At 29.4% G+C, this 26786-nt stretch overlaps 2 protein-coding genes across 2 annotated transcripts in view; both read right to left on the bottom strand.

Moving 5' to 3' along the window:
- The window catches only part of LOC103308338 (myelin regulatory factor), a 197241-nt gene that overhangs the window by 144648 nt on the left and 25807 nt on the right, over positions 1 to 26786 (bottom strand). The window lies entirely within an intron of this gene.
- On the bottom strand, positions 7992 to 11710 carry LOC107884357. The gene is made up of 3 exons (XM_029485900.1): positions 10165 to 11710; positions 10029 to 10100; positions 7992 to 9940 (listed from the first exon to the last, which is right to left on the bottom strand). Exons 1-3 carry the CDS (start codon positions 10326 to 10328, stop codon positions 9826 to 9828), a joined length of 351 nt encoding a protein of 116 aa, XP_029341760.1. The 5' UTR covers positions 10329 to 11710; the 3' UTR covers positions 7992 to 9825.

The raw sequence follows: 26786 nt of genomic DNA, 5'->3' as shown, positions 1-26786 counted from the left end.
GGTAAACTAGACATAATGAACGGTATTTCACTTCTATATCAATTTCATCTATGTCAACTTCATAAAATCTTAAATAATATATATCTAACATATTTTTATTTTTTATACTCTTGTTTTTTGAATTTAGGTACATTATAAGTTGATAAGTTTAAGCACGATTTCGTACGCCCTATTTTAGTTCAATACTCAGTCTTCACGACTGTATATACCTCTACATCATAATATATAGGTACTTATACATTTATAGAACTATATTTGTAATTGAATAGAAACATTCTTGAGCCTGTGTACATTTTATAAATTATTATAATTTAATATTATTTTATTATTGATCATTGTACATAATCAAGGGCAGATCCTCGATATTTTGATAGAGGGGGCACATATAAATTGTATAAATTGAATTTTAATTAATAATATATACATACATAGGTACTATCATTTTTAAACATTAATGATCATAATAAATAATAATTAATAGTTGCTAGTATTATTCTTATTAACTGAATTTTATAATAGCTTGATGCATCGATATTTTAAAATCTAAAATAATTATTTTAGGTACTACTCCAGATATTTTTATTTTTTAAATAATGTGATATATGTTTTTTTTCTTATTTGGTAATAAACAAAACATTAATGGAGTATATATTCAATTTTTAATTCCATGAATTGTGTATAGCTGCGTGTAATATTTATCACAATAGTTAAAAGTACCATCCATATATACAAAATCTAATTGTTTTAAAAATGCTATGTTTGTGTTACATGAAAAAAAAATTATTTTATTTAGGGCATCATTGTCATAAAGAAATAACTCACCTCTATTCGTTTTTATGTCTAAACTTAATGATTCGTGAACTTCTTTTCGGGATGTTGGTAGTTTGGAATAACAATTCATTCTTGCATTATGAATATTTCTTGCTATTAATTTTAAATCAAGAAATATCAAATCTCCTTCGTTAGTGTATTTAGATATTTCTTTTCTCATTATTTTTTATGGTCTTTCAACTATGGAGTCTATAGCTTTTCTTTTGCAGGAATTACTTCTTTGTTGCCGCTTTAAAGTTTCATTGCTTGCATGACTATATGGTCAAAACACGATTTATCTATATTAATCAAATTAACATTTAAACCCACTGTATACACTTTTGCCTTACACTTATTTATAACACATCGCCATGTATTTTCATTTTTTTTTTTTGATGTGTGATGTTTAAAAAATTTAAAATCATTTAAAACTAATAGATCTTTGCCTTTTTTACTTAGCATAAAGGATACGCGATTTTCGCTAGTCACGTAACGGATATGTACAAACACACGAATGTTTCGAACAGTACTGACATAACTATTATTATCCAATGTGACAATGTACATTATTCTGTGGGGTTTTTTGTACAATTTTTATCAGTAATGAAAAGTCGTAAATATTTCGTATGTCGAAAAATCGAATTTATAAGTCACTTTGTCAGCTTTATCGATAAACTATCGTTATAATCTATCTTTATAGATCCTATTATTTTATATAGGCATCATGTATAGAGATTTAAACGAGTGCGATAACATTATTTCATCACTTACTCCACACTATTATTATGTTCTTACAATTATGAATTATTATTGTATAGAATGCAATAGGTAATGCATTATTTATATTTTTTTTACAATTATGAATTATTATTTTTTAAATTATTAAATTAAATTAAATAGATAGCTTATAAATTATATAGAATATAGAATAAAGGGTTAAAATGTATGGCAGTATTTTATAGACATAGATTGATAACTTATAATATTCGTAGTGTAGGAACTTACACGGCATGTACCTGTCTTCCGTCGTGTAGAAACTAGCATAAGTACCTGTCTTCCACCGTGTAGGAGCTTACACGTGTACCTTTTTTTTTCGTGTGGGAATTTACATATCACATATTATGTAGGAATTATTAATGTATGTAATGGTCTACCTATTACTCTCGACGTTGAAAATGTCGCGGTAGGCGTACTGCGGCAACCGTGAGTCGTGATGATATTATTGTTTCATCGGTGTTAATAGGTATATTATTTTGCGAGCACCGCAGCGATATCGTATCAGAGTACATTTATTTTGTGGAAAGTCACTATAGAATTTGGATTAAGTATATCGATATTGCTATTTTCGTTCATATCGTTATTATTTTTGTATACATTACACATTTTAATTCCGATTCTAAAGATACACTATATGATATTTTCGTGTTTCTCCTTATTATATAACTATCTTATACCTATACAATACACATAATGTCATAATAATAACTTATGCTCTGATGCTCATAAGCAGGATTGGGATTATATAGCACTTAAAATTGCATAAATATGCGCTATAATATCGCTAAATATGCGCTAAAAATATGCAATATAAACAACAAAATATGCTAAAAAAAAAGAAATTTATTAATTAATAATTATTTAGTCACTCTGATCAGAATCCAAATGAATGACTATACAACGCATTCAACGCTCGTTCGTTTAAAATCAGCAGATAACAAAAATTAGAACCAAATACCTAATACGATACTTTTCTGGTAAGTAAATTTTATTTTTAATTATAAAATAAACAAATGAAAATTACATAATAATTAAATTAAACCTAATCAATTAAATACACAATGTAATAACAATTTTATTTGAATAAATTAATGGTTGACAATATATGAATATGCAACATAAGTCTGCATCATTAATTGTTTGAAAACAATTCATTAAACTTAAATTTAATTAATAAAAAATTATACCTTAATTATTGTTTCTAATATTATGTGAAATACACATTTAAATAATTTCAACAAATGTTCAGTAAAAACTTAGCTTCATATAGAAGTAGGGGGGGGGTACACGGCGTACTTCTCTAGATTTTTTTTTTAGAGTATATTTTCAAATTAACGATGATACGCGGGTATACAGCCGTATACCTATAAGAATTTTCAGTGATAAAAAGAGAAACAAAAATGTTTATGGAAAATACTTTAGATTATTATAACAATTATTGAAATTATTAAAATATGTATCGTTATAATATTTATTTGATGAATAATTTTATTGTTTTTAACAAAGAAAAATTTTATAAATTTTTAATTATTTGGTTTTAGTTAAATATTTTATATTTTATTAATCGATTATTAGATATTCTGAAAAAGCGTGAGTAGGGCAAGTAATTTCATGCATTTACATATTTTATATGGTTAATTTTGTCATATGTGAGTAACGAAATACAATTCACAACATTTGGGATCAAATACCTACTCAAAATGTTTAGTGCATATTTTGATTATTTTGGTTTTAAAGGTTAGGTCATTGCTTTTATGTTTTTCATTGAGTTAATTGTTGAAAAATACTTGAATATTTATAATGTGATAGTTATAATAAGGGTTGTAAGTGTATTTGAGTAAACTGAGAAAATTTTTTTTTTTTATTTAATGTTAAGGTTATAATATTATAGACACCTAAGATCTAACCACGTCATGCATATCCATGAATATTTTTAGCAATACACCACTGTGTAGAAGTAGTTATAACAATAAAAATACCAAACAGCACAGCGTTACATTTTTAATATACCCTATTTATTATGATTATAAGGTATAAATTGTTGTACTTTTTAAATATAAAAATATAAATCCATGTCTTAAGTTATAAATCAAGCATGCGGTGAATTTTTCCCTGTGGAACATTATGTTAGAGTCAAATTTAACTTAGTTGTCCAACTGATTTTGGAGTATAAGGAAATGTGAAGGAAATAATATATTAAAAATGTATGTAAGCTATTAGTTTATTAATATACCATTTGATCATTAAGGCTACCTGTAATCAGGCGCGGATCCAAGGGGGGGGCTAAGGGGCTTTAGCCCCCCCCCCTTTGGACGTGTAATATACTTATAACAAATTTTAAAACAATTAGAAAATTTTGGTTTGAATTTAGGACACGTTCGTGGACAAGGATACGATGGAGGTTCTAATATGTCTGGTCGGTTTAATGGTATCCAAGCTCTAATTCTTGAAGAGCAACCTTTGGCTGTTTAGTCATGGCCTAAATTTGTGTATATCAAAAGTTTGTGAGCTATCTTCTGTTAGAAACATGGTTGGGATTGTAGGCGCAGTTTCAGTTTTTTTATCTACCTCAGCTAAACGCAACAATATTTTGTTAGCAGCCATTGAGAATACTGATGCTGTGTCATTGCCAAAAAAAAAACAAAATTAAAAGCCATGTGTACAACTCGGTGGGTTGAGCGTCATGACTCAATTATTATTTTTTGTGAACTTTTCCCATATATCGTGAATGCCCTTGATATAATTGAAGAAGATTTTGAATGTGAAATATCAACTAAAGCAGTAAGCTTCAGTTCTTCCATAAAAAGAAGCGATTTCCTTGTCAGTTTAGAAATAGTTGCAAATTTGTTTTCCTACACTAAAGATTTAAGTATTAGACTACAAAGTCCAAAACAAGATTTATCTAGTGCATTCTCACATGTTAAAGAAGTAATTCAAATATTTGAAGCGAAGAGAAATAACTGTGATGAAGAATTTTCTATCTATTTTAAAAATGCATCTGAAGTAGCATCAAAAATTGGAGAAGAAATAAAAATTCCTAGGCTGTGTGGTCGGCAAACAAATAGAAATAATATTAAGACGTCAAATCCTGAAGATTGGTTCAGAATTACTATTTATATTCCCTTTATTGACCATTTTATAACAGAATTAAATTCAAGATTTAATGATAGGTTCAAAGATATTATTCCACTAGAAGGATTGATCCCTGCTAACAATAATAAGTATAAGACAGAAGAGATATTAAAAGCGGCATTAATGTATGATGAAGATATACCAGCTAATTCTCACTTGGAAATACAAGCTGAATTAGAACTCTGGAAGACGAAATGGGCCAACACTGAAAATCCAAAGCCCCAAACTGCGGTTGAAACATTGGTACATTGTTAGGTATTTTACCCAAACATTAAAATATTACTACAAATTTTTGCAACAATTACAATAACATCAGCAACAGCTGAAAGATCATTTTTTTCCCTAAGAAGACTGAAAAATTACATGAGATCTTCTATGACAGAAGACAGGCTAAATGGGTTAGCAGTGCTGCATATACATAAAGAAATACCCATCGATATCGACGATGTCATAAATATATTTTCTCGACAGAAGCAAAGACGAATGAAAACTGAAGATTGGTCAAAAGACTAATGAACTTATTATTATCTTTTTTATTATTGTAAAATATATTATAATTAATATACATACGTACTAAAATTATTTATTTTGTCTTTGTGTAATACAATTTATAGCCCTCCCCCATTTCATATTTCTAGATCCGCCCCTGCCCCTACAGTATTACGTTTCAATAAAAAAAATAATTTTAAAAACCTCAGATACAATGTAACTAATATTCCAACATCAATCAATGCATAAACACATTTTTAAGAAGAGCTAAACAACTTAACATGCGTATTACTTTCTCTGGAGTACCATAATTAACACTAATAATGTGTAACTATAAATTGATAGTTAACTCAAAGAGTGTTAAAAAATTCATATATTTATTTTAAAAAATATTATACTGATAGTTAAATTTTATTTTAAATTATAAACAACAAAAAAAATTACTTCATTGTTAAATTAAACCTATCAGTTAAATACACAAAGTAATAAGAATTTGAATAAATTATTTGGTTTACAATATATGAATAAACAAAACAAGTCATGGTTAACGATAAAGAAATCTTAAAAATTAAATTAAATTAATAAAAAAATACACCTTAAATAGTATTTGTAATTTGTGATATCAATATTTAAATAAGCATTCAATGAATGTACAGTAAAAACTTAACTTCATTGTAGAAATAGTTAAGCATTATTTTGCTGAACTTAAATTTTATTTTAAATTATAAAATAAACAAATAAAAATTACATCTTTGTTAAATTAAACCCATCAGTTAAATACACAATATAATAAGTAGTGGCAGATTACTAGATATTAAATCTAATAGTCAGCAAAATGCTGACCTGTAATTTTTTTATTAAGATTTACATATCTTTGTCTTGTATTCTCTTAAAATTTTTTTTGAATTTTTTCATTTGGTCTATTAAAGTTTCATCAATTCCTCTTTTCTTGAGTTCAGAAATATCATCCACTTCATATATTTTATTTATGGTATTTATTGTTTTGTCATACTCCTTTCCTAATTCCTCACCATTTAATAGTGTATGGCTCATTTTATTTCTAATATCTTTGAGCTTTTCTTTAAAATTTAAATGTGAAGCTTAATTTTGATTATTTAAATTTTGTGATTTTCTGTTTATTTTTGACGAATTTGCGCCTTTTGTAGGTGAAGCAACTTCATACTTTGCATTGAGCAAAGCAGAAGCTGCTTCACCTAAATATATAAGCCCAAAATCAAGTCTCATTTTATTAAATTCCTTTTCGTGAGTCTTGATTTTATCACCTTGTGCCTTTATTTCCTGAATACAAGACAAATAATCTTTTTCATTGCTCTGAAAATTAATGAAAATACACTTAATGTTCAAGATCAAATAATAAAAAGGTTCAAAAACATCAGAAAAATATAAAATTTCAACGACTACGAGAAAGAGATACGCCTCTTAGTATGACTATATCTTAGTCACGATACGTAATGTCAGAAAAATAAATAGATTTTGAATGTATTTAACTTTAAATGCATTTTAGAATAAGCCAGCAGTCATATTATTATAAACTGGTAGGCTGAAATTTTTGTTTAATGGAAGCTGGTAAAAAATATAAACAGTCTCTTGAGTCATATCAAATATGCTGTGTGGCCATTTATGACTGTTACTTAGAGTTAAAATTAAAATTAAATTTTAACTATTTATGAAATTGAGTTAGATGATGACTGTTGACAGTTTCAAGCGCTTCCTACCTTCGGTTTTATTTATCATCTTTTTAACATTTTATTTAGCATACCTAATATATATATTTTATAACCCATAGTGTTTGATAGGTATATGACCCTTGTCCTATAAATTAGTTAATGTATTATATTCCCGACTCATAAGTATAGCTAAACACTAAAACTAGAAAACAATATAATTAAAAAACATATAATTATTACTGGGATTAATACTGGGAAAATTATAAACGTATATTTCAGATTAAATGGGTTGAAACTTTTAAATGGTCAGTTTATTATTAAGGCGCCTGGTGCCAATGTGTAATTTTGTCCACAAAAATACAGTACGGGAATAATGATCTTGTTCTTTAAAATCAACCAAACTTGATAATTATTTTAAAAATCGTCAACTTAGACTCGCTTTATAACTATCTGGAATTTCAAATATTATATTCAAGATGGATTTAAAGCGAGTTTACGTTGACGATTTATTTTAATTTCTGCCATTGTTCTTCTTAGTTTTAATACTCTTTCTTTCTTCTCAGCAATCTATAAAATAAAATATAATTAAAATATAAACTATTTTAATAATAGCAACTAATATACAGGGTTTCCCATTTAACTTAAGACACTCGTTCTTTTAGAAAATATATTTTTTTGAAAACAATTTTTTTACATAATATTAACTCGTTACAAAAGAATATTTTTTATCATAAGCCATTTTAGGTTTTTTAACCTTTTGAATTACATAGGCATAGTATTATAATATGGAGTGTTTCCACATTCATTTGTTGAAATTTTAAATACTGGAGCACAGATGTGTATGCATTAATAACCAACTATAAAGGCGCTAAAAAATCTTAAAAATGTATAAATATATTAATATATAATATTATGCAATCAAAAATTCATTAATTTTCTGAATTTTTAATTTAAAATTATGGAACGCTACTATTAATAATTTTCTTTAAAATATCTGTATTTTGTAGATAGTTTTAATCTATGAAAAAAATAGAAATCAATTTGATGCCACACGGACATTTGTTGTCTTCGTGCTACAAATGCGTAACATACCAAATTTACGCACAGCAGATAACGTTTAGCTCTGTTAGTTTAAAAATTAGAGTCAATCGACCTATTATGAAACTTAACGGTAAGAACATTATATGTGTAACTAACATACGAACACAGATAACGTTCTTGCCATAGTTTACGATAGTTCAATTTTTTAACAAATTATAATAGTATAAAATAAATTAAAAATGCTTATAACTCATTTAAATACTGTATAATCGTAAAAAAAAAACACTTTACAAACACTGATAATGTTTTTACCTTCAACTTTTATAACAAGTTGATTCACTCTAATTTTTAAAATAACAAAGCTAAACGTTATCTGTTAAGCATACATTTAGTATGTTACGCACTTGTAAGACGGAGACAACAAATGTCTGTTACGTCCTCTTAACATCAAAAATGTATCCTAAAAGGAATTTTATTTAGGTAGGTACCTACCTAAATAATAATTTGTGTTTTCTGTAGTTTTAATCTATAAGAAAAAAATTAATTCCCTGGGATAACTGTTTACACCTACGAGGACACGTATTAATTTATTTTGTTATTAATCAAAACTCTAAATGTCAAAATATGTAAAACATGTACCACAAAAGTTTCATAGTTAAAATGTTTATGTTTATGATCGTAATCCAGATCCTAAAGTATGGTCCTTTAAAATTTAAACACATAATTCATATTAAAAAAATATATTAATATTAGAAACAGCTAGGTTGCCAATTATTAAGTACAAATGAAAATATAATATGAGATATTTACATATTTTAGTGATATAACATTCAATAGTCTAGTTTTTATAGTCTATATATTTAGGATAGTCTAAAGACTATTTTTTGTATAAACTAGAGGGTATGGATCCTTCCATGTCTTTGTAACCAAAATAATGAACTACAGAGTACTGGTTGTGAATAACAAGAGTCAGAATACTACTCACTTCTATAGAACACTTGATAACCCAGCTAACCTTTTCCAACCATTGCAATATTGTTCAGGTGCAAGCTAAGAACAATTATTAATATATTTTACAATCAATGATTCTCAGTACCTCTTTGGCTGTACAGTATATGATGCAAAACAAGTTGTGTGTACCTACATATTTATTGGTATATTATGATACAATGATTATTTTCTTATAGTAAATATACACACAGCTTTGTTTGGGCGTTATTAGTTGACCATTTTGATTTTATATTTTACAAAACATTGGTTTATATTATGTACGCATTAAAATATATCAAAAATGTTCAGTTGCTACTTTAAAATAGAAATTCATACTGTCACGTATAACAAAAGGGAATAATTATGTAATTTAATATATAGACTGCTGCAACAAAAACTATACATAACTCAATTTTACAATTTTTTTTTTTTCAATCTGGTTTACTATTTTTCTGGATTACCAACGAAATGGATAGTAGCAAAAATTAACCAAAGACGTTCTATACAATAAGATGCAGTTACTGCGTCTTCGTTGGAAATTCAGAAAAATAGTAGGACTGGTTTTCTTTTCACAAAAGACCATGACACTATAGTTAAATGCTTAAATGAATCACACAGATCCCCGTTTAATTACAGTAGGTATTTCCTAACAATACACTAGTAGTGGCTAAAAATTATATTTTCGAGTTTTCCAAAATTAGTACACACATTGATGGTCAAACTACTAACCATTTCATAAATATAAGTGAACAATAATATTACTGATGTCTTATTAGAAGCACTAAATTACTAAAGAAGAGAATCCAGGCCGTTGAAGACTAAGGCCCTACATATTCAATAAGGAAAGCATGGAAAATATAAAGATATCAGACTGTATTGACCTGAAAAATATTAATACTTATTTACTGACCAGCACATTTATATTACTCATATCCTCATTACTTCTAATAAGTCTAGATGATCGTCTTGGTGATTTAAAATTATTTACAACAGCATTTCCAATATGTTCCTCCCTGTAAAATGCAGATTCTATGCTATCACTTCCATTTTATAGTAATTGTAAAAACAAAATCTAGTCTAATACTATTTTCATTAACTCACTTTATAATATTTTGTTCCATTGGTAAAATTACATAATTACCATTTTCAACATCATTACTTTGAGTAACATAACTATATAAAAATAAAAATACTATTGAAAACGAAAAATCAAATTATAGAGATCAAGAAGAATTACTTAGAAGGAAAACCATTTCGATCATAAGGTTGGAGAATAGTATTTGAAAATAAAAATCGCTTTTTTCCTGGCTTATAGTTTTCTTCCAAAAATTGATCACTACATATACGTTGCCAATCATAACAACGATCAATTCCAAAAACTTTAAGCCATTTTCTTCTCATGTATTCATTCTTGGGAATTCTATATTAAAACAAATATCAATCAATACAATAAATACCAATGTTAGGTTAGATAAATCACACAAAGTAGAAATTATTAGGCTAAACTGGTTTAAAATTATTTCACAGTATCCAGCACCAGGATAATGAACCATGTTAATAATGTGATTCAAAAATCCATGTGAGTTTTTTTCACAACAGTTTGAGCGAGTAAATTCTTAGAACTAATTGATACTCATCCATGAGAAATAACTCCTGGACGATTGACCTTGGTGTTATTAGATGTATTATCGCAGACTATACACTTGTGCATTTTTAAAACGTAGTGTTTTATATTATTATCAAAAATAAAGTTAAAATAATAAATATAAAAGCGCAACCACCGAGACCAATTTGCCAAGATGTTAGCCTCATCAATAGACAGTTATCTGTATTGTATGTAGTTGGAACTCAGAAAAGAGAACTCAATCAATGGACATGGGTAGCCTCGTTCACTCAGTCTTGGAATGTATACGACACCTGTATTCCGGTCTCGTATAGACCGATGATTGTGTTAAGAGATGTAAGTTTTCTCGTAGTAGTTAATCCAGTCATCCGTAGAATAGTTAGGTGGTTAGGTATCGAGTGTCATATTTTTTAAAGGTATAGTATGCTTCAAGTATATTGCATATTATGTCTACTGCAATCTCGCCGAGTACTGTACAAAGAACACGAATGAAACCAAGAAAAACATAACTTTTTGATTTCACAGTCACAAATTTAATGAGATATTATTTGTATTATTAAGGGCCGTTCTTACAGTATCCGGTAGTGTCGGTCAACACTAACCGACTGATAACAGATTTTATTACCGGCAGAATTCGGCCGGTTAAGTGTCGGTTAAGTTTAACCGGATATTGTAAGAACGGCCCTAAAAATGAATGTCTGAAAAGTGGCTACCTATTTATTATTTAGCCAGACAAACACACACGGAAAAAAAAATAATATTCTTTATAGCCTAAGCTACGACGAAAACAAAAGACAACCGACTAGTGATACGCGGAACTCCCGTAATCACGGTCTTGGACTATAAATCAGTAATGAGTATTTTTGTTCGTTCCATCGGTACATAGTTACAAGCTACCAAATGGTCCCCAACAGAAGGAATAAATTCTGTTCGTCCTACCTCCACGGACGCCGTACGATTCTACGATCTAAAGCATTACACTCTAGAAAAATTACACGCGAACAATTATTACGTAGGAATGAATAAATCGGTAAGTATTTGACGGGCATAAAAAAAAAGTCGGAAAAGTATTAAGTAGGTAGGTACTTAGATAATAATCCGGAAATTATATTCATATATTTTTATGCTGTACATTTATAGCCCAATCTCCGGGTGCACTTTACTAATATAGATTTAATTTGAATTGAACTATGCGTTCATAACTATGGCTCGAGTAGCACATAAAGTGACTATGCATACGGGCGGTATATTATATTATCTTATGACAATTATTATAATTTATAACACAGTTATCCTTTTCTATGACAGCTGACCATTAGGTACCCATACATAACTACATTCACGAAATTTATAAATTTAGTGTCCATTTTATGAACATAAAAATATTTTCATAACGTTTTAATTATGGATCAAACATCATGAAATCAATATTTATTTCGAACTATCATGAAAAATATAACTATGAGGATGCTACAAATGTCAAATTGACTCTATACACTACATTACTACATTGGTATATTATATTATCAAACAGTGGCCTAACTCGTGGAAAAGTTAATTTAAAATGTTTAAAATGTTAAAGATATAAAAATTAAAAGTTATTATTTCTAAAGATTTCTATTTTCTTAACAATTTCTCTAATAACAAAAATCATAACAATTGTGTAACATATTATATTTATTATAATTTATAGTGGCCTGATACTCCATAGTACTCTTGGAAAAAATACCTTTGGAAAAGTATTAAGATATTCGAAAAAAAAGCATTAAAAATACTTTTAAAATACTATTATAAAAATGTATAGTATAAAAACAAGTATTTTTTTTAAATGTTATGCTACCTATATAATAATATGTACCTATATTATATTGTACATCAGTATAGGTACCTATTATGTTACTACTTACCATAGATTTTAACAATTACTAATAACATGTCTGTCGTCTGACAATTTAGAGATAAATACATGTTCACATATTTCATTTTGCATTTAGATATATTTCAACTAATATTGATTAAATTTTAACGAAAAAAATAAAATAAAAAGTGGAATTAACTATTAATATGGAACTATTTTAAAATTATTAGATTTTCAGTTTTCTTAAAAAATTCGAATACAGACACCATATAAAATTGTATGTAGTATTATTTTAATTTTAAACTTTGTTATGACCTACAAAAACATAATATTAGTTTTCAACGAAAACAATATTATTTTTATTGTTGTCAATTTTTTGTGAAAAATAATAAATTAAAATTAATAAAACGGACTTTATGGTATTTTAATACAAGTATTTAAATTTTGTTAAAAAAACTTTTAAAAAGTATTCAAAATACTTAAAAAATACATTAAAAAAACTACTTGTATTCGAATACTTTACAAGACTGATCCATAGTAAATAGGAACGGAAATATCAAATAATTGTCTACCAAAAAATGGACTGGCTTCAGGCATTGTTATTTTTAAGTATTTCCGTACAGGTTTACAGTACTACACTACTACATTACAACTACCATTGATTATAAATACTATATTAAACATTTAAATAAATAATAGTATTTATAATCAACTACTATAGAAGTTTTTGGATAATAAATTACCATAGTTAAAATAATAAAAGCGTGTTGTATTTTATTTTCTAGTAATAATAATATATAAATGATTATACAATCAAATACTATAACAGTATTTTTTGCTTCGTTAAAAATAACTAATTTAAGAGGATGTCAGCGCATTATTGGTTTTCTCTCTCTAGCCCACGCGCAACATAGACAAAACGCATTTACGCAGAATGATTTTTTCTATTTTTTTAAGTAATCTTGGAGCAAAATCACCCATTAGAAAACAGATAGAGAATAATATTTTAGAGGGAATGACATATCGATTTTATATTTTATTGTTGTTTGACTTCGTATTTGACTTTCAAAATAAACAAATAAAAATGTAAATTTAAATGATGTTTAAATAGTTTTGAGAGAATATTAATGCAAATCTATATGTCATTCCATCAAAAATATTATTTTCTATCTTTTTTGTGATGGGTGATTTTACTCTAAGATTACTTAAAAACATAGAAAAAATGATTCTGCGTAAATGCGTTTTGTCCATGTTGCGCGTGGATCAGAGAGAGAAAACAAATAGTGCGCTGACTTCCTCTTAAGAAAAACAACCTATATCCTTTTTTTATGCAGTGATGTAATAGTTGTATGTATTGATAACTATATATAACTATGTTTTGCTATTTTCTACACCTTAACTGTACACGCACGACGCAAATTTATATATATATATTTTATTAACTAAAAAAAATGTTTATTGTTATGCTCAGAGCAGTGGTCGCACATGGACCTAATAGCCGACACGTTTAGGTACAAATAGACTCAATGTTTGAACACATAGAATAAAAGGTATTTTATAATTTTACCTGGTAAAGTGGTAAATCAGTCTAATCAGAGAACGATTGGTAAACTTAATACATAATATGTACACTATACAATATTAGACAATATTATGTCTTTATTACACCTATATCAACATATTATATATGAATATTACTTCAGTTTTATTTATTCATTCAATCACTCAGACTCAGAAATCAGAATCTCAGTTTGATTCGTTTTTCCTACCTAAACAGTAAAAATCTAGAGTGTAATGTGAATATTACTCAAATGTTTTGTAATTTCGTTACATAATATTAAATTCAATATTGCCTTGAGTCTATGATTATTATTGGTCTATATTATTTGACCCGATTATAGAAAATATTCAAGCTAAACCAGCTAACTATTTTTAACCATTTACTGATAATTTTGACTCGATTATGTCAAGAAAATGATTAAATTATTATGAATAAATATTAAAAACAGTATATGAAATTAGTTAAGTACTGATAATTAGTAGAAAATGATAAATTCTGATGTAAGTATGATTTTTAACAAGAATGATATAATATTAAATATTTGCTTTTCTGAACAGAAAAATATCTGGTAATCTGCAGTAGAGAGTTTATCTCTCTTATATGGCTATGGGCCGTAATATTATATTTCAAATGTATAGAAATTTTCAATTTACATTCTGTTTTTGAAACACAGGCAGGGCCATCCTTTAAGGGTGGCGTGGGGGGTGTCTCACCCCCCCCCCACACAAGATTTTTTTCAAATATTTAGTTGGCAAATTTGGCACTTATTCAATGTCTTCGGCAATTCGGCATCGTCAGTATTTAATAATATTTTTATTATTTCCAAAAAATATTTGAATGTATATTTGGCAAACAACATTTCGAATACACCGAATTCTAAAAATATACGAGTTTATCTGCTATCAGTGTATTTTGCGACTGTACAACACGTAACCCGTAGGTATTCTATTGACTTATTCTTGGCATTATTAATTATTTGCAATTTTAACTTTTGCAGTCGATAGTAGTTGTCGTCTATTCGACTATTCGTCTAAGGCAGCGGTTCCCAACCTTTTATAAGCGCGACCCCAATATTTTAAATTTAACTTTTGGCGACCCCCCCCCCCAAAAAAAAAAAAAAAAATTCATAATTTATTGTAAGCTCAACATTATTTTATTTATTATCATCAAATCGGTAAATATGTATATTTATTGATTTATCTATCTATATTCTATTCTGAAATACTTGTATAAAATGTATTATAAAAATGAATTTATTAATTTTTTCAAATGTAGGTAATATGGAATTAATTTATACTTAATATTAATAATTAATGACTTCCTTGATGCTGAACACTTTCCACAAGTTCTTCAATGTTTGGATTTATATTCATTGAAAGTGCACATCGCATGTCGTGTTGAGGATCAAGGCGATTTCTATACTTTGTTTTGATGACAACTTAAGTTGAAAATCCGGCTTCACATAAATATGTGGTAGGGAATGGTATAGTAATGCTTTTTCAGATTCTCTTTTTAAAATTGGTTTATCTTTAAGCTGTTCCCAGAATTGGGTTAGGCACTTTTGAGAAAAATTTTCTTTTGCGACTTGGTCGGTTTGAAGGTCAAGAAGTTCCTCTTGGAAACCGCAAATATCTTCACCAACTTGGTGAACAGAAATTTCAAACGGATTTCTCACCCAACTGTATTTACTGAGCTCTACGTTTTCTGGTATATATCGATCGAGTTCTAACTGTAATTTGTTCAAGTACTCTTGAAGCAGTAATTTTATGTCATCCAATGTAATTTTGGTTGAATCTTCAAGAAATTCACTTAAAAGAGTAAATGTGGCAATTTTTCCTTGAGATAGCTTTTCTCGCCAATGTGCGAGCTTTTGTTTGAATGAGGATATTTTTTCACCAATATCGACCATAGTTCTATTCTTCCCCTGCATCTCAATATTCAACTCATTTAACCGTCCAAAAATATCGCTTAAAAAAGCCAATTTAGAAACCCACAAATCGTCATTGAATTTATCAGCCAATGAGTGTTTTTTTTCCGTTAAAAAAATATGTATTTCTAAACGCAAAGACATAACACGCGTAAGAATTTTTCCACGGGAAAGCCAACGTACATCCGAGTGATAAAGTAAATTTACAAACTGTGCTCCCATCTCGTCACACATGGCATGAAATATTCTTGAATTTAATGCTCTTGCTTTTATAAAATTGACAATTTGAATTACGTCTTGTAGTACTGAATTAAGCTCTGGCTGAATTTCTCTGGTTGCCAAATTTTCTCGATGTAAAAAACAATGAATTATAACAACGTTTGAATTAACTTCCTGAACTCGCTTACAAAATCCTATTCGATTTCCAAGCATTACCGGTGCACCATCCGAACAGATTCCAACACAATTACTCCAATATAGATTATTTTTCCGAAAAAATCCATCAACTTTATTAAAAATATCCAAGCCAGTTGCAGTTGTAAGAAGGGGCTCACAAAATAAAAATTCTTCACGAAAATCGTCAGTACTTCGATAGCGTATAAATACCATCAATTGTGCGTTATTCTGAATATCAACTGATTCATCAATTTGTATGGAAAATTTATTTGCTGCAATCACTTGATGTAATAGCTGCTTTAAAATATTTTCAGACATAAGATCTATCCTACGTTTAATCGTGTTATCCGAAAGTGGGATTAATTCTAATTTATTAGCAATGTCATCTCCGCAGACCGTCTTAACCATAGAAATAGCTGCGGGTTTAATTAGTTCCTCTCCAATGTTATATGCTTTTTTGGAGCGTGCAATTTTCCAAGCAACGTCAAATGATGCTTTTGAGGTTTTTTGTAAAGAAACCGTAAGTGGATTGGAAGGACAGTCAAGGCGCATACGTTTTATTTTATTTTGGTGTTCCTTCCAAAATTGTAATGGTTTATTAACCAATGTGGGATGAACAGTGTTAAGATGCCGCTTGAGTTTATTTTCTTTCATTGATTCATTCGACAAGACTTGTAGGCAGAACACACATTGAGGACGCACTAATCCCGATCGATCTTTGATTTCAGTAAAACCAAACTTCAAAAAATCATCTTTATACGGCATGGCGCGCTTAGCCATTACAAAAAGTTAAATCACGAAAAAATGTAATTAAACCAATAAACACGCGCACAATACGCGGCTAGAATAACGAGTAGGTACGTATGACGATAACGGAACGACTGATTGATAAACTGGTAAATACATTTAACAAGAATCAATACGAATAACATTCGTACCTATACGATAACTAAGATAAGCATTTCGTGAAATATCTAATATTATGAGCAAAAATATAAATTATATACCCGTTACTACGCTATGCGGGTACGACCAAGCACAGCCCGCGACTATACGAAAACTAAGATAAGCATTTCGTGAAATACCTAATATTATATTAAATTTATAATCTATTTCAAATTATTTTTTCCTCGATCATTATAATTCTTATTATTAGAATATTTCAGGATTTTTTTTTTTTTTTTTAATAATAATATGTAAATTGTAAGACGTATGTAATGATTTCGCGACCCGTCATAAAAACCTCCGCGACCCTAATTTGGGTCGCGACCTGAGGTTGGGAATCGCTGGTCTAAGGTAAGTGGTAACATCTTGTTCTCTAGCAGTGTCGGCCTGGGATATGAAAGGCCTAGGCAGGGGTTTTTTTAGGACCTCAATTTTTTTATTTAAATTTACCTAATATTGGGTTGAAATTGTGAAAGTCATGTTTTGTGATATCTTACATACATATAAAATATATACAATATACATGAATACTTTTGTAGCATATATTAACTAATGTACCTATTATTGTTAGCCGAAATCATAAAAATCATTAAAGTTCCAGTCCCTGATATAAATAAAAAAGTTTTTATGAATTTCCAACTCTAAAATAATGTGCAAATTTTCGTGGAAAATATTGTGGATTTATACGATTTTTAAATTTCCAATAAGAACCCCTTAGGAGAAACCATGTATTCAATTTTTAACTTTGTTAAAAGTGAACCCAATTTTTTATCGACATTAATTAATAAAAAAAAAAGTGGACAAGTCACAAGTGTGTAATACTACTCTGCTGTATAATAGTGTCAAGCATGTCATTTTAATAGATATATCATATTTGAATTCAACAACTTATTAATTTATTTTACTATTGAGAATAAGTACTTCAGTAGGTAGCATTCATTTTTGCGAAAAAATTGCATTTTAAAATATTTTTTTACTATTTTATCAAAATTCTAACTTCAGACGCTCATAAACATTTTTTGCAAATGTACGCTAATTTTAGATTCTGAGTGGAACGATGAATGTATTGATTTTACAATGATGTGTGTTTTTTTTCGTTTTTTTATTTTTTTTTGTCTGTCATCACCTTTTAGGACAGTAAAAGTGCTTGGATTTTCTTCAACAGTACCTTTTCTGATAGGAAAGTGAATCTAATTGGTACTTTGGGGGGGGGGGGGTCAAAAGTAAAATTTTTCCGTATTTTTAGTAAATTATTAAAGATATTATAGGACAATTAATTAAAAGCCAATCTATTAAAATAAATTTTAATTTCTTTAATTTTAACAATACAAAAAATTATGTAAAAGGTGTACAATCGTGTTAGGTTTTCTCAAATATAAAAAGCTAAAAAGAGCGCAATCTTGTTACACCCGAGATACTTTCACCCACTCCTGAGACGTCTAAAAAAATAATAAAATTCATAGATGAATCTGAACGTGTAATCTATAATTTAAAATGTACAAATATAATAGTAATAAGTTATTTATGTAATTTAAAAAATGTAACGCAAGCTAATAACCTTGCAGTTGATGTCTTTAAAAATTATTAATAAAAAAAAAATAAATTAGTTTTAAGAATTAAGAACCCGAAAACAACAAAGCTAAAAAAACGTATTTAGAAGTATTTGAAATACTTTTTGAATATATTTGTATTTGTATTTAAATACTAATTAGCAAAGGTATTTAAATAAATATTTTAATACTTTTTAACTGAAGTATTTAAATACCTATTTAAAATACTTTTCAAAAGTATTTTTAACAACATTGAGTCTAATGCACATATTCAATTAGTACGGAGAGACATGGTATACCTACGCAAGTTGTTTCAGACAACATGTGTTAGACGTGAATAATAGAATGCTAATACCATAATCAAAAGAAGCACTAAACCTAGTGATACTCCTTTGACTTCATTTTCCCATGCGATTTGTAACGATCCAAAACCAAATAGATCAGTTTGTTTAACTATAGGCGCGATATTAGATCAATTAATTGCAAGGCGTATTTTTGCCACAGACCATTTTTGAATAATTAAATTCTTGTTTATGGTGTTAAAGATATATAAATAATATTAAGAGGACGTGATACCCGCATGTGTTGTCTACGTCTTATAAGTGCGTAACATTATAAATTTTACGCTCAGCAGAACACATGTAGCTCCGTTAATTTAAAAATTAGAGTGAATTGACCTCTTATAAAATCTAAAGATAAGATTATTATCTAGGTAACCTCATATGCTTTTTAGTATATTTTAATTTTAACGCGAGTTATGAGTATTTTAAGATGTATAAAAAATGTATAGTTTTAAAATACTTTTCTTGCCATCACATTTGCTTATTTTTAAGGGGGCAACCTTTGATTTGGACGTCAGAAAATTAACGGTAATCAGATTATCATTGTGGATAATACGTAGATAAATTACAGCTGCGTAGCCCTTTTTTAAAGCGTCTGAAAACCCAAGTAATAAAATTGCGCAGACGAAATTCAAATATTTCTTATTGGAATATATCGTGGTATTTTTATTTTTTCGACTAATGGAAGTTCGTCTGAAAACATTCGCCACGTATCAATGATGTCACACGATAACTGATCGTCTCACTGCAACCCAAGCTGCCACAACTGTTGCATAAAGCATTTAACCCAGAAATTAATAGGGGCTATGGCACCAACTGAATCATACAGTTTTGCAATGGTAGACAATATTGACCGCTTGGTATAGGTATGTAGTTGTAGCCGCCGTAGTAAGGTGGCTAAATACATCGGACGCAGGTTCCCAGTGAAGACCTAATATTTTTATTGATGATTCGTCTTTTGGATTAAATGACAATGCAACTGTCCGATCCACAAGGAGTATAGAGTTTAAAACGTCTGCACAATTACTAGCCCATTTTTTTTTAACGCAAATCCACCACGTGTCAATAACTGGTTAAGATGCGATTGAACGAGCATCAACTGTTGAATTGATTCTGCGCCAGTTATAATATCATCGAGATAAGTCTGGGTGGACAGTATTTTTTTTGCTGCAGGATATTGATGCCCTTCATCTGTCCAGTTTATGTAAAACACGTATAGCCTGATACGGAGAGGATGATACACCGTATGTGACGGTACACAATTCATATTCACACAATGGTTTCGATGGTGAGTCACACCATAGTATGTGTTGATATTCACGATCACCGGGTGAAATCAAGATCTGACGGTACATTTTGCAGATGTCAGCTGTGAACATGTACGGGTAGAGACGACTATGGAGTAGTAATTTAGTAATATTTCGCTGTAATTTTGGTCCAATAATTATTAGCAGTTTATTGAGTGAAGTTTGAGACGTAGAATTGGCAGACGCGTCAAAAACCACCTTGAGTTTAAATTGATCAGCGGCATACTTGACCACATCATGATGTGGTATGAAATATTTGCCTTTAACGGATACAAGTTTCATATGCCCCAATTTTTCATATTCACTCATATATGCTCCATATTCGTTATATAATTTGGTGTTACGCTGAAGTTTTCTTTCCAAATTATAAAAACGTGATAGAGCCATATGGTAAGAGTCTCCCAACGTCGATGGGTCCAATCTAAACGGAAATGACAAAACATACAAACCGTTTTCATCTCGTTTTGTCGTACGTGAAAACAATTCTTCACAGATATCGTTGTTAGTAAACAGTGCAGTAGGTGGAGATAATTCTTCCATGCTCCAAAAGGATTGCAACAATTGGTCAGTTTATGCTTCTGCAGTTAACATAAGACCTTGTCTCAGAATGAAAAGGTTCTAACGTAATTTTTGTAATTGTTCAGGGAACGTTTTTAAGTTAGCCCGTACCTATCATTTACGTATGATTTAGAATATTTTCATTATCTGTATCTCATTAAATAATCAATGGATCGATACGATTTTAGGATTAAATTAAACAACAAAAATTTATAATAATAATATGCAAAATAACCATTTTTCAAAAAAATTGATTTAGAACCTCTTCATTCTGAGACGACGAAGAGACGTTAGTGGGGATTTATTGTTACTCATGGATTTACCCAATAAAACACATCCGATGATCTTCTCGTACACTGATGGCAGGGGCGTCCTCAAGGAGGGCGAATGAGGCAGTCGCCTCTCCATGACCTCTATTTTTTTTTCTTAAAATGTTCATAATTTATATTAAAATATAATACTAGGAAAAAATTATATAAGTACGCTGATTTAGTGATATCGCATATTAAACCAAAAAAAAAAAAAAATGTTATATTGTTATCACTACGAAAAAAAACAAAATATGTTATCAGTTATCACGAGGCAGTTGCTAACCGGTTGGTACCTTCTAGTACCGGGTTATTCTCTCGAAGTTCAAACATGATTATTCGGTGATATTATTATGACGTGATAATATTTTTATCTATAGTTTCAGCCTTCAGCTGTAGTTGTGATACTAGTTTATAATAACGAATAACGATAAATGATTATTTCGAATATAATTTTCATGGTTTTATGTTTTGATTTCCTTTGTATTTAGTGTTACAAGTTACAATTAACAGAAACCCGTTGGACAAACAAATACTCTTGGATCATGGGTTAAACCTGTAAAAACAGATTCTAATGAATCGTCAGAAACAAAAAATAAATCGATCCCTGCCGGTGATATACCGATATTGAAATGTGCTGATGTACAAGTTACCTCAACTATTACTTCTTGTACCATAAGTGACACAACACTTGGTTCCGATATAGGAAATTTCTTACCGGGAACATTTCCGTCTGATATAATTAAAGCAAAGTTACTAGAAATGTCTATATCCCTGAAAATAACTTTGTTTATCCGTACAGCATTCACACAAAAAAAGGCAAAGAAGAAAAACGTTTTCTTAAACGAACACATTTTGAACAATTTAATTGGCTTCATTATTCAACTGCAAAAGGAGGTTTATTTTGTAAGTACTTTTGTAAAATAGCTTCTGGGGATAAAGCATTAGAAAAACATTTACAAACAACTAGTGCTAAAGCTACTTAGTAGCTTAGTTAGCATACTTAGTAGCTTAGCATAGTTCTCACACTACACAGGAACAGTTAATTAAGTGTTGTAAAGAAGAAATATTGTCACATATTTTAAATAATGTTGAGGAATCTTGCTACTACAGTAATATATTTGACGAAACAACTGATATTTCCCATATTTAGTTTGTCTTTTAGATATGTTGATAAAGCTAATAATGTTCATGAACAGTTTATTGGTTTTATAAATTGTCATGATTGTGTTTATGATAAACTTACAGATGATAATGTAGAACTAAAATTAACTGGTATTGTTCTGGAAAATGCTGTTGCATCAATTATGAAAGACATGTCGTTAGACTTAAATGACTGTGTAGGGATTGGAACCGATGGGTGCTCAGTCATGACATCTGTAACACTTGGAGCAGTTGCTGAAATTCAGAAAACCTGTCCCAATGCTGTTTACAGTTCATGTTCAAACCATGCATTGAACTTGGAGCATCTCAAAGTCATCTAATGTACAGTTAGTTAGAAACACTATGGGCATCATAAAAGAAGTTCTATCTTTTTTTAATACATCTTCCAAAAGAAGTTTTGTTTTAAAATGTATGAAGTTCCCCCCCCCCCTATAAAAGGGTCTAGGGAACGCCACTGACTGACGGTAGGCCATTAGGATGTATAACTCTAGTGCTGTCTTTTAATATAAAACTATGAATATCGGCTAGCAATAAATATTCAATGGGGCCCGGTACATCAAAATTTTGGTCTGCAAATTGTATGTCAGTATAAATCCGTCGAGTTGATGAGTTTAATCGCACACTAGGCACAGAACCGGTAATTTTTGACATGATTACAGGTTCACAATAAATTAAGGGACTATTAGATAGTTTCCGATTTTCTAGTACAGTTAGTCATATTTTTAGTATCACATACCGGCGTATGTGATAACCCAACCACGGTGGTCTTACAATGTCGACGGGGTAGACCTAATCTTGTAATACATGCGTTCATTATGACAGATATTTGTGACCTTGAATTGATTAATACCCGCATAGGTGACCAAAACCCCGAGCTATTATATGAACCATTGCAGTACCAAGGACGACTGTATTGGCAGGGCTATAGGTGATTTGTGGCCCGACATGTCATTTACGTGTTGAAGACCGGTGAATTGCGGTCCGGTAATATTTTATCACTAAGTTAATTGCGGCCCGGGAAATTTATTTATTTTCAATTTTGTGCCGGTTGTATCGGCAGTATCTTATATAAAGTAGATACCATAACGTACAATAGTTCAAACGAAAAATATTACAGTGTTAGTCTGTTCACCACTTAGTATCTATATCTACGAAAACTAAAAATTCTGTTTGAGTGTGTTATACAGTTTATTATAAGTGCGTTATGGAGTTTGTAAATAGTGAAAAATCAAAACCAATTATTCTCTACGAAGGCTACAAATTTTTCACAAAACACTAAAAAACGATGTACAGCGGTGGCCTTGCAGTGTCAAAAGTTGTAAGTGCTTTTTATAATTATCTCCTTTAAATAAAATAGTTGACAGAAATACTCATCATAACCACAATAAAAACGACGAAAAAGTCCTAAATAGGCAAATATTAAATAATTCTCTGAAAAGAAAAGCCATAGAAGACATTTCTTGCAAACCTTCAAAATTAATTCGTTCAGAATTGAAGAAAGGCGATGTATCGACTTTGACAACGAATGATTTATTATTAATTCGACACAATGTTCATCGTGCCCGTTAATTTGTATACCCCCCTCTGCCAAAACGCATTAAAGAATTACATGCTGCTTTAGAGTCTATGAATATCAAAACTAATATAGGTGTGCCATTTTTGTTTATCAACGACAAAGAAAATTTTATAATTGGTTTTTCTACTTCACAAAACATAAAAGTGCTGTGCGATGTAAATAAATTTTATGTAGATGGAACTTTCAAAAGCTGCCCTAAACACTTTTATCAACTTTTTACCATCCATGGCCTAAAAAATTATGTATATTTACCACTAGTGTTTTTTTTTACTACCCGACAAGTGTAATACCACGTACAAGTGTGCATTTCAACATTAAATTCGCCATTCCATGTCCATTGGTCTAACGTTCTCTCCTATTGGCTATTGAAGTTGTTATAGATTTTGAACAAGCTATCCACAGTGCTGTAGCGGAAGTCTTCCCTAATGCTAAAATAAGAGGATGTCGATTTCACCTAGGGTAAAGTTGGTGGAGGAAAATTCAAAGTTTAGGACTCATGAAAATGTATAACACAAATACAGATGAAAGTTATTTTTAAAAATTTTTTTTTGGTTTGCCATTTCTGGATTCTGACGTCATTTATTGTTTCACGGATGACTTTTTAGCAATACTGCCCGCTAAAGATGATCGTGTTGTACAATTTACCGACTATGTTTTCAAAAACTATATATCCCCGGATGCTATGTTTCCCCCAAATATTTGGGCACAGTTCTCTGCTAGCTGTAACCGTACCACGGCTGTAAAAGTTTTCATTCTCACCTAAATTCATCGTTCTACTCTAGTCATCCTAACATCTGTAATTTTATTGATGTGTTAGTAGAAATTCAATCAGAATCGTATACCAAATGTAGAAGCAATGGAATAAAAACGAAGAAAATATGTGAAAAACAAGCATTTATAAGACAACAGATGACAAAGCTAGCACAAAAAGAAATAGAACAGTTTGATTTCGTCAAATCATTAAGTTTTTAGTTTTTGCCCAACCAATAAATATGTCATATGAATATTTGCCATTTTTACATATTTTACATAAATATTTATATTTATATTTTTACATAATTTTCAAGCTTACATCTCTACACATACCCGAAGACATGATAATGATTAGCAAATTACGATAGTGATAACGACACCAATTGGCAATTTAGTTTTTATTATCGCACAACTCACGAGACCATTAATGTATGATTATAATGATGTTATGTAACATCGTATATTATTATATTATTATTGAATATAATGTATAATTTCACGTAATGATATTTTAACGACGGCCAGGGATTGTGCAAATGTGACAATTAAGTTGGACTTTATTTCGTTCGTATTTTTATCAATAGTCAAATTTAACCGTAAATACCAAAAGTGTAATTTATAATAAAATGCAATATAGAACGAGAGGAAATGAATCAAACAATTTAGATGTACTGAAAAACCTAAGTGTTCCTTTGCTCTAATTCCTTTAACCATCCGGCCGAAGGACCAAATGTTTCACGTACCAATCCCTGTCTTAAACTAATAGAGAGTTACGACACGCTGCGTAATGCCGTATTGGTTAAAAGAACAGAGAGATAAGGGTAATGACAAAATAATACGTTCTTATATAAACATGCTGACCGTACATGAGGCCATGGGCGACAAAAACGTTGCGTTATGATACGACGACGTTCGGCACACACCACGCGAAGACTGAACTACGTATTTTAGATTATATATTTTAATGGGCGATTGTACACTCCGCCAGAATACCGGTTAGATAAAAAGGTAATGAAAAAGCCTAATGTTAACTTCGCCAGTTTTATTTTTTTACCTGTAATGGGTATATGGAAACTCCGCCAGTATTAAGGTCTTCCTTATGTAAAACTAAAAGATATTTCTCTTCCAAGTAAACTCAAAAATTCAAAATGAAATTAAAATTATTGTGTTAGAGAAATCTATAAATAGGTACTAAATAGTTATAATAATTGATTTATATTAGACTTAATAGTTTGAATATCCACTAATTGTATCTCATAATTTTAGTTTACAGTTCAAAATATAACAAGTATTATAACATAATATTATATCATAATAATATAATATAGATACCTACATATTTTTTGATTATAAGTTATTACAATTGTCTAACATTATTTTTAAAAAACATACTGGCCATTGCAATTTGTATGATTTGTTCGAACATTTATTCATTTTATTCTTAAGTTTTTTTATATTTTTTGGCATGCACTTATTTAATAAGGATAATTATTATTATAAAATTATAATTTTTTTTGTTCAACAATACAAACCTGTATATTATATTACTTGTATAGTGCAGCGGTTCCCAAACTTTTTTCATTCAAGGCTCCCTAATAATTAAAGATTTTTTTTCACGCCTCCCTCAAAGAATATTCAATAAAATAGGTTGAAAATTGTTCAATTTATAATATTTATTAGTTTTAAATTTAAATTTTGATGACAAAAAAAACAGTAAATTTAATATTTTATTCTATGCAAAATAATTAATGCGAACAATGTGCTTGTTTTTCGTTTATTAATTTTTCAAAATTAGGAATTAATGTTGTTACTGCAACACGCATTTCTTTTTCCCCATTGAGTTTGGACCGATATTTTGATTTTAATACGGCTACAGCTGAAAATCCTGCTTCACATAAATACGAAGTGGCAAATGGTATTAAAATACGTAAAGCTTTGTTGCTAACTTCAGGATATTCATCTTTAATACTGTTCCAAAATCCTAAAAGTGA

The sequence above is a fragment of the Acyrthosiphon pisum genome, chromosome X (assembly GCF_005508785.2).
Source record: "Acyrthosiphon pisum isolate AL4f chromosome X, pea_aphid_22Mar2018_4r6ur, whole genome shotgun sequence".
Taxonomy (NCBI): Eukaryota; Metazoa; Arthropoda; class Insecta; order Hemiptera; family Aphididae; genus Acyrthosiphon; species Acyrthosiphon pisum.
Note: the sequence above shows the minus strand (reverse complement) of the source record. Positions and strands in the feature narration are given on the sequence as shown.

Excerpts from the sequence above, each read along its gene's own strand:
- LOC107884357 (XM_029485900.1), bottom strand. The coding sequence starts at position 10,328 with ATGAGAAGAAAATGGCTTAAAGTTTTTGGAATTGATCGTTGTTATGAT. Across the intron at positions 10,101-10,164 it reads CGAAATGGTTTTCCTTCTAA|TTATGTTACTCAAAGTAATG; the intron begins GTAATTCTTCTT and ends ATTTTTATATAG. Across the intron at positions 9,941-10,028 it reads ATGGAACAAAATATTATAAA|GGAGGAACATATTGGAAATG; the intron begins GTGAGTTAATGA and ends TGCATTTTACAG.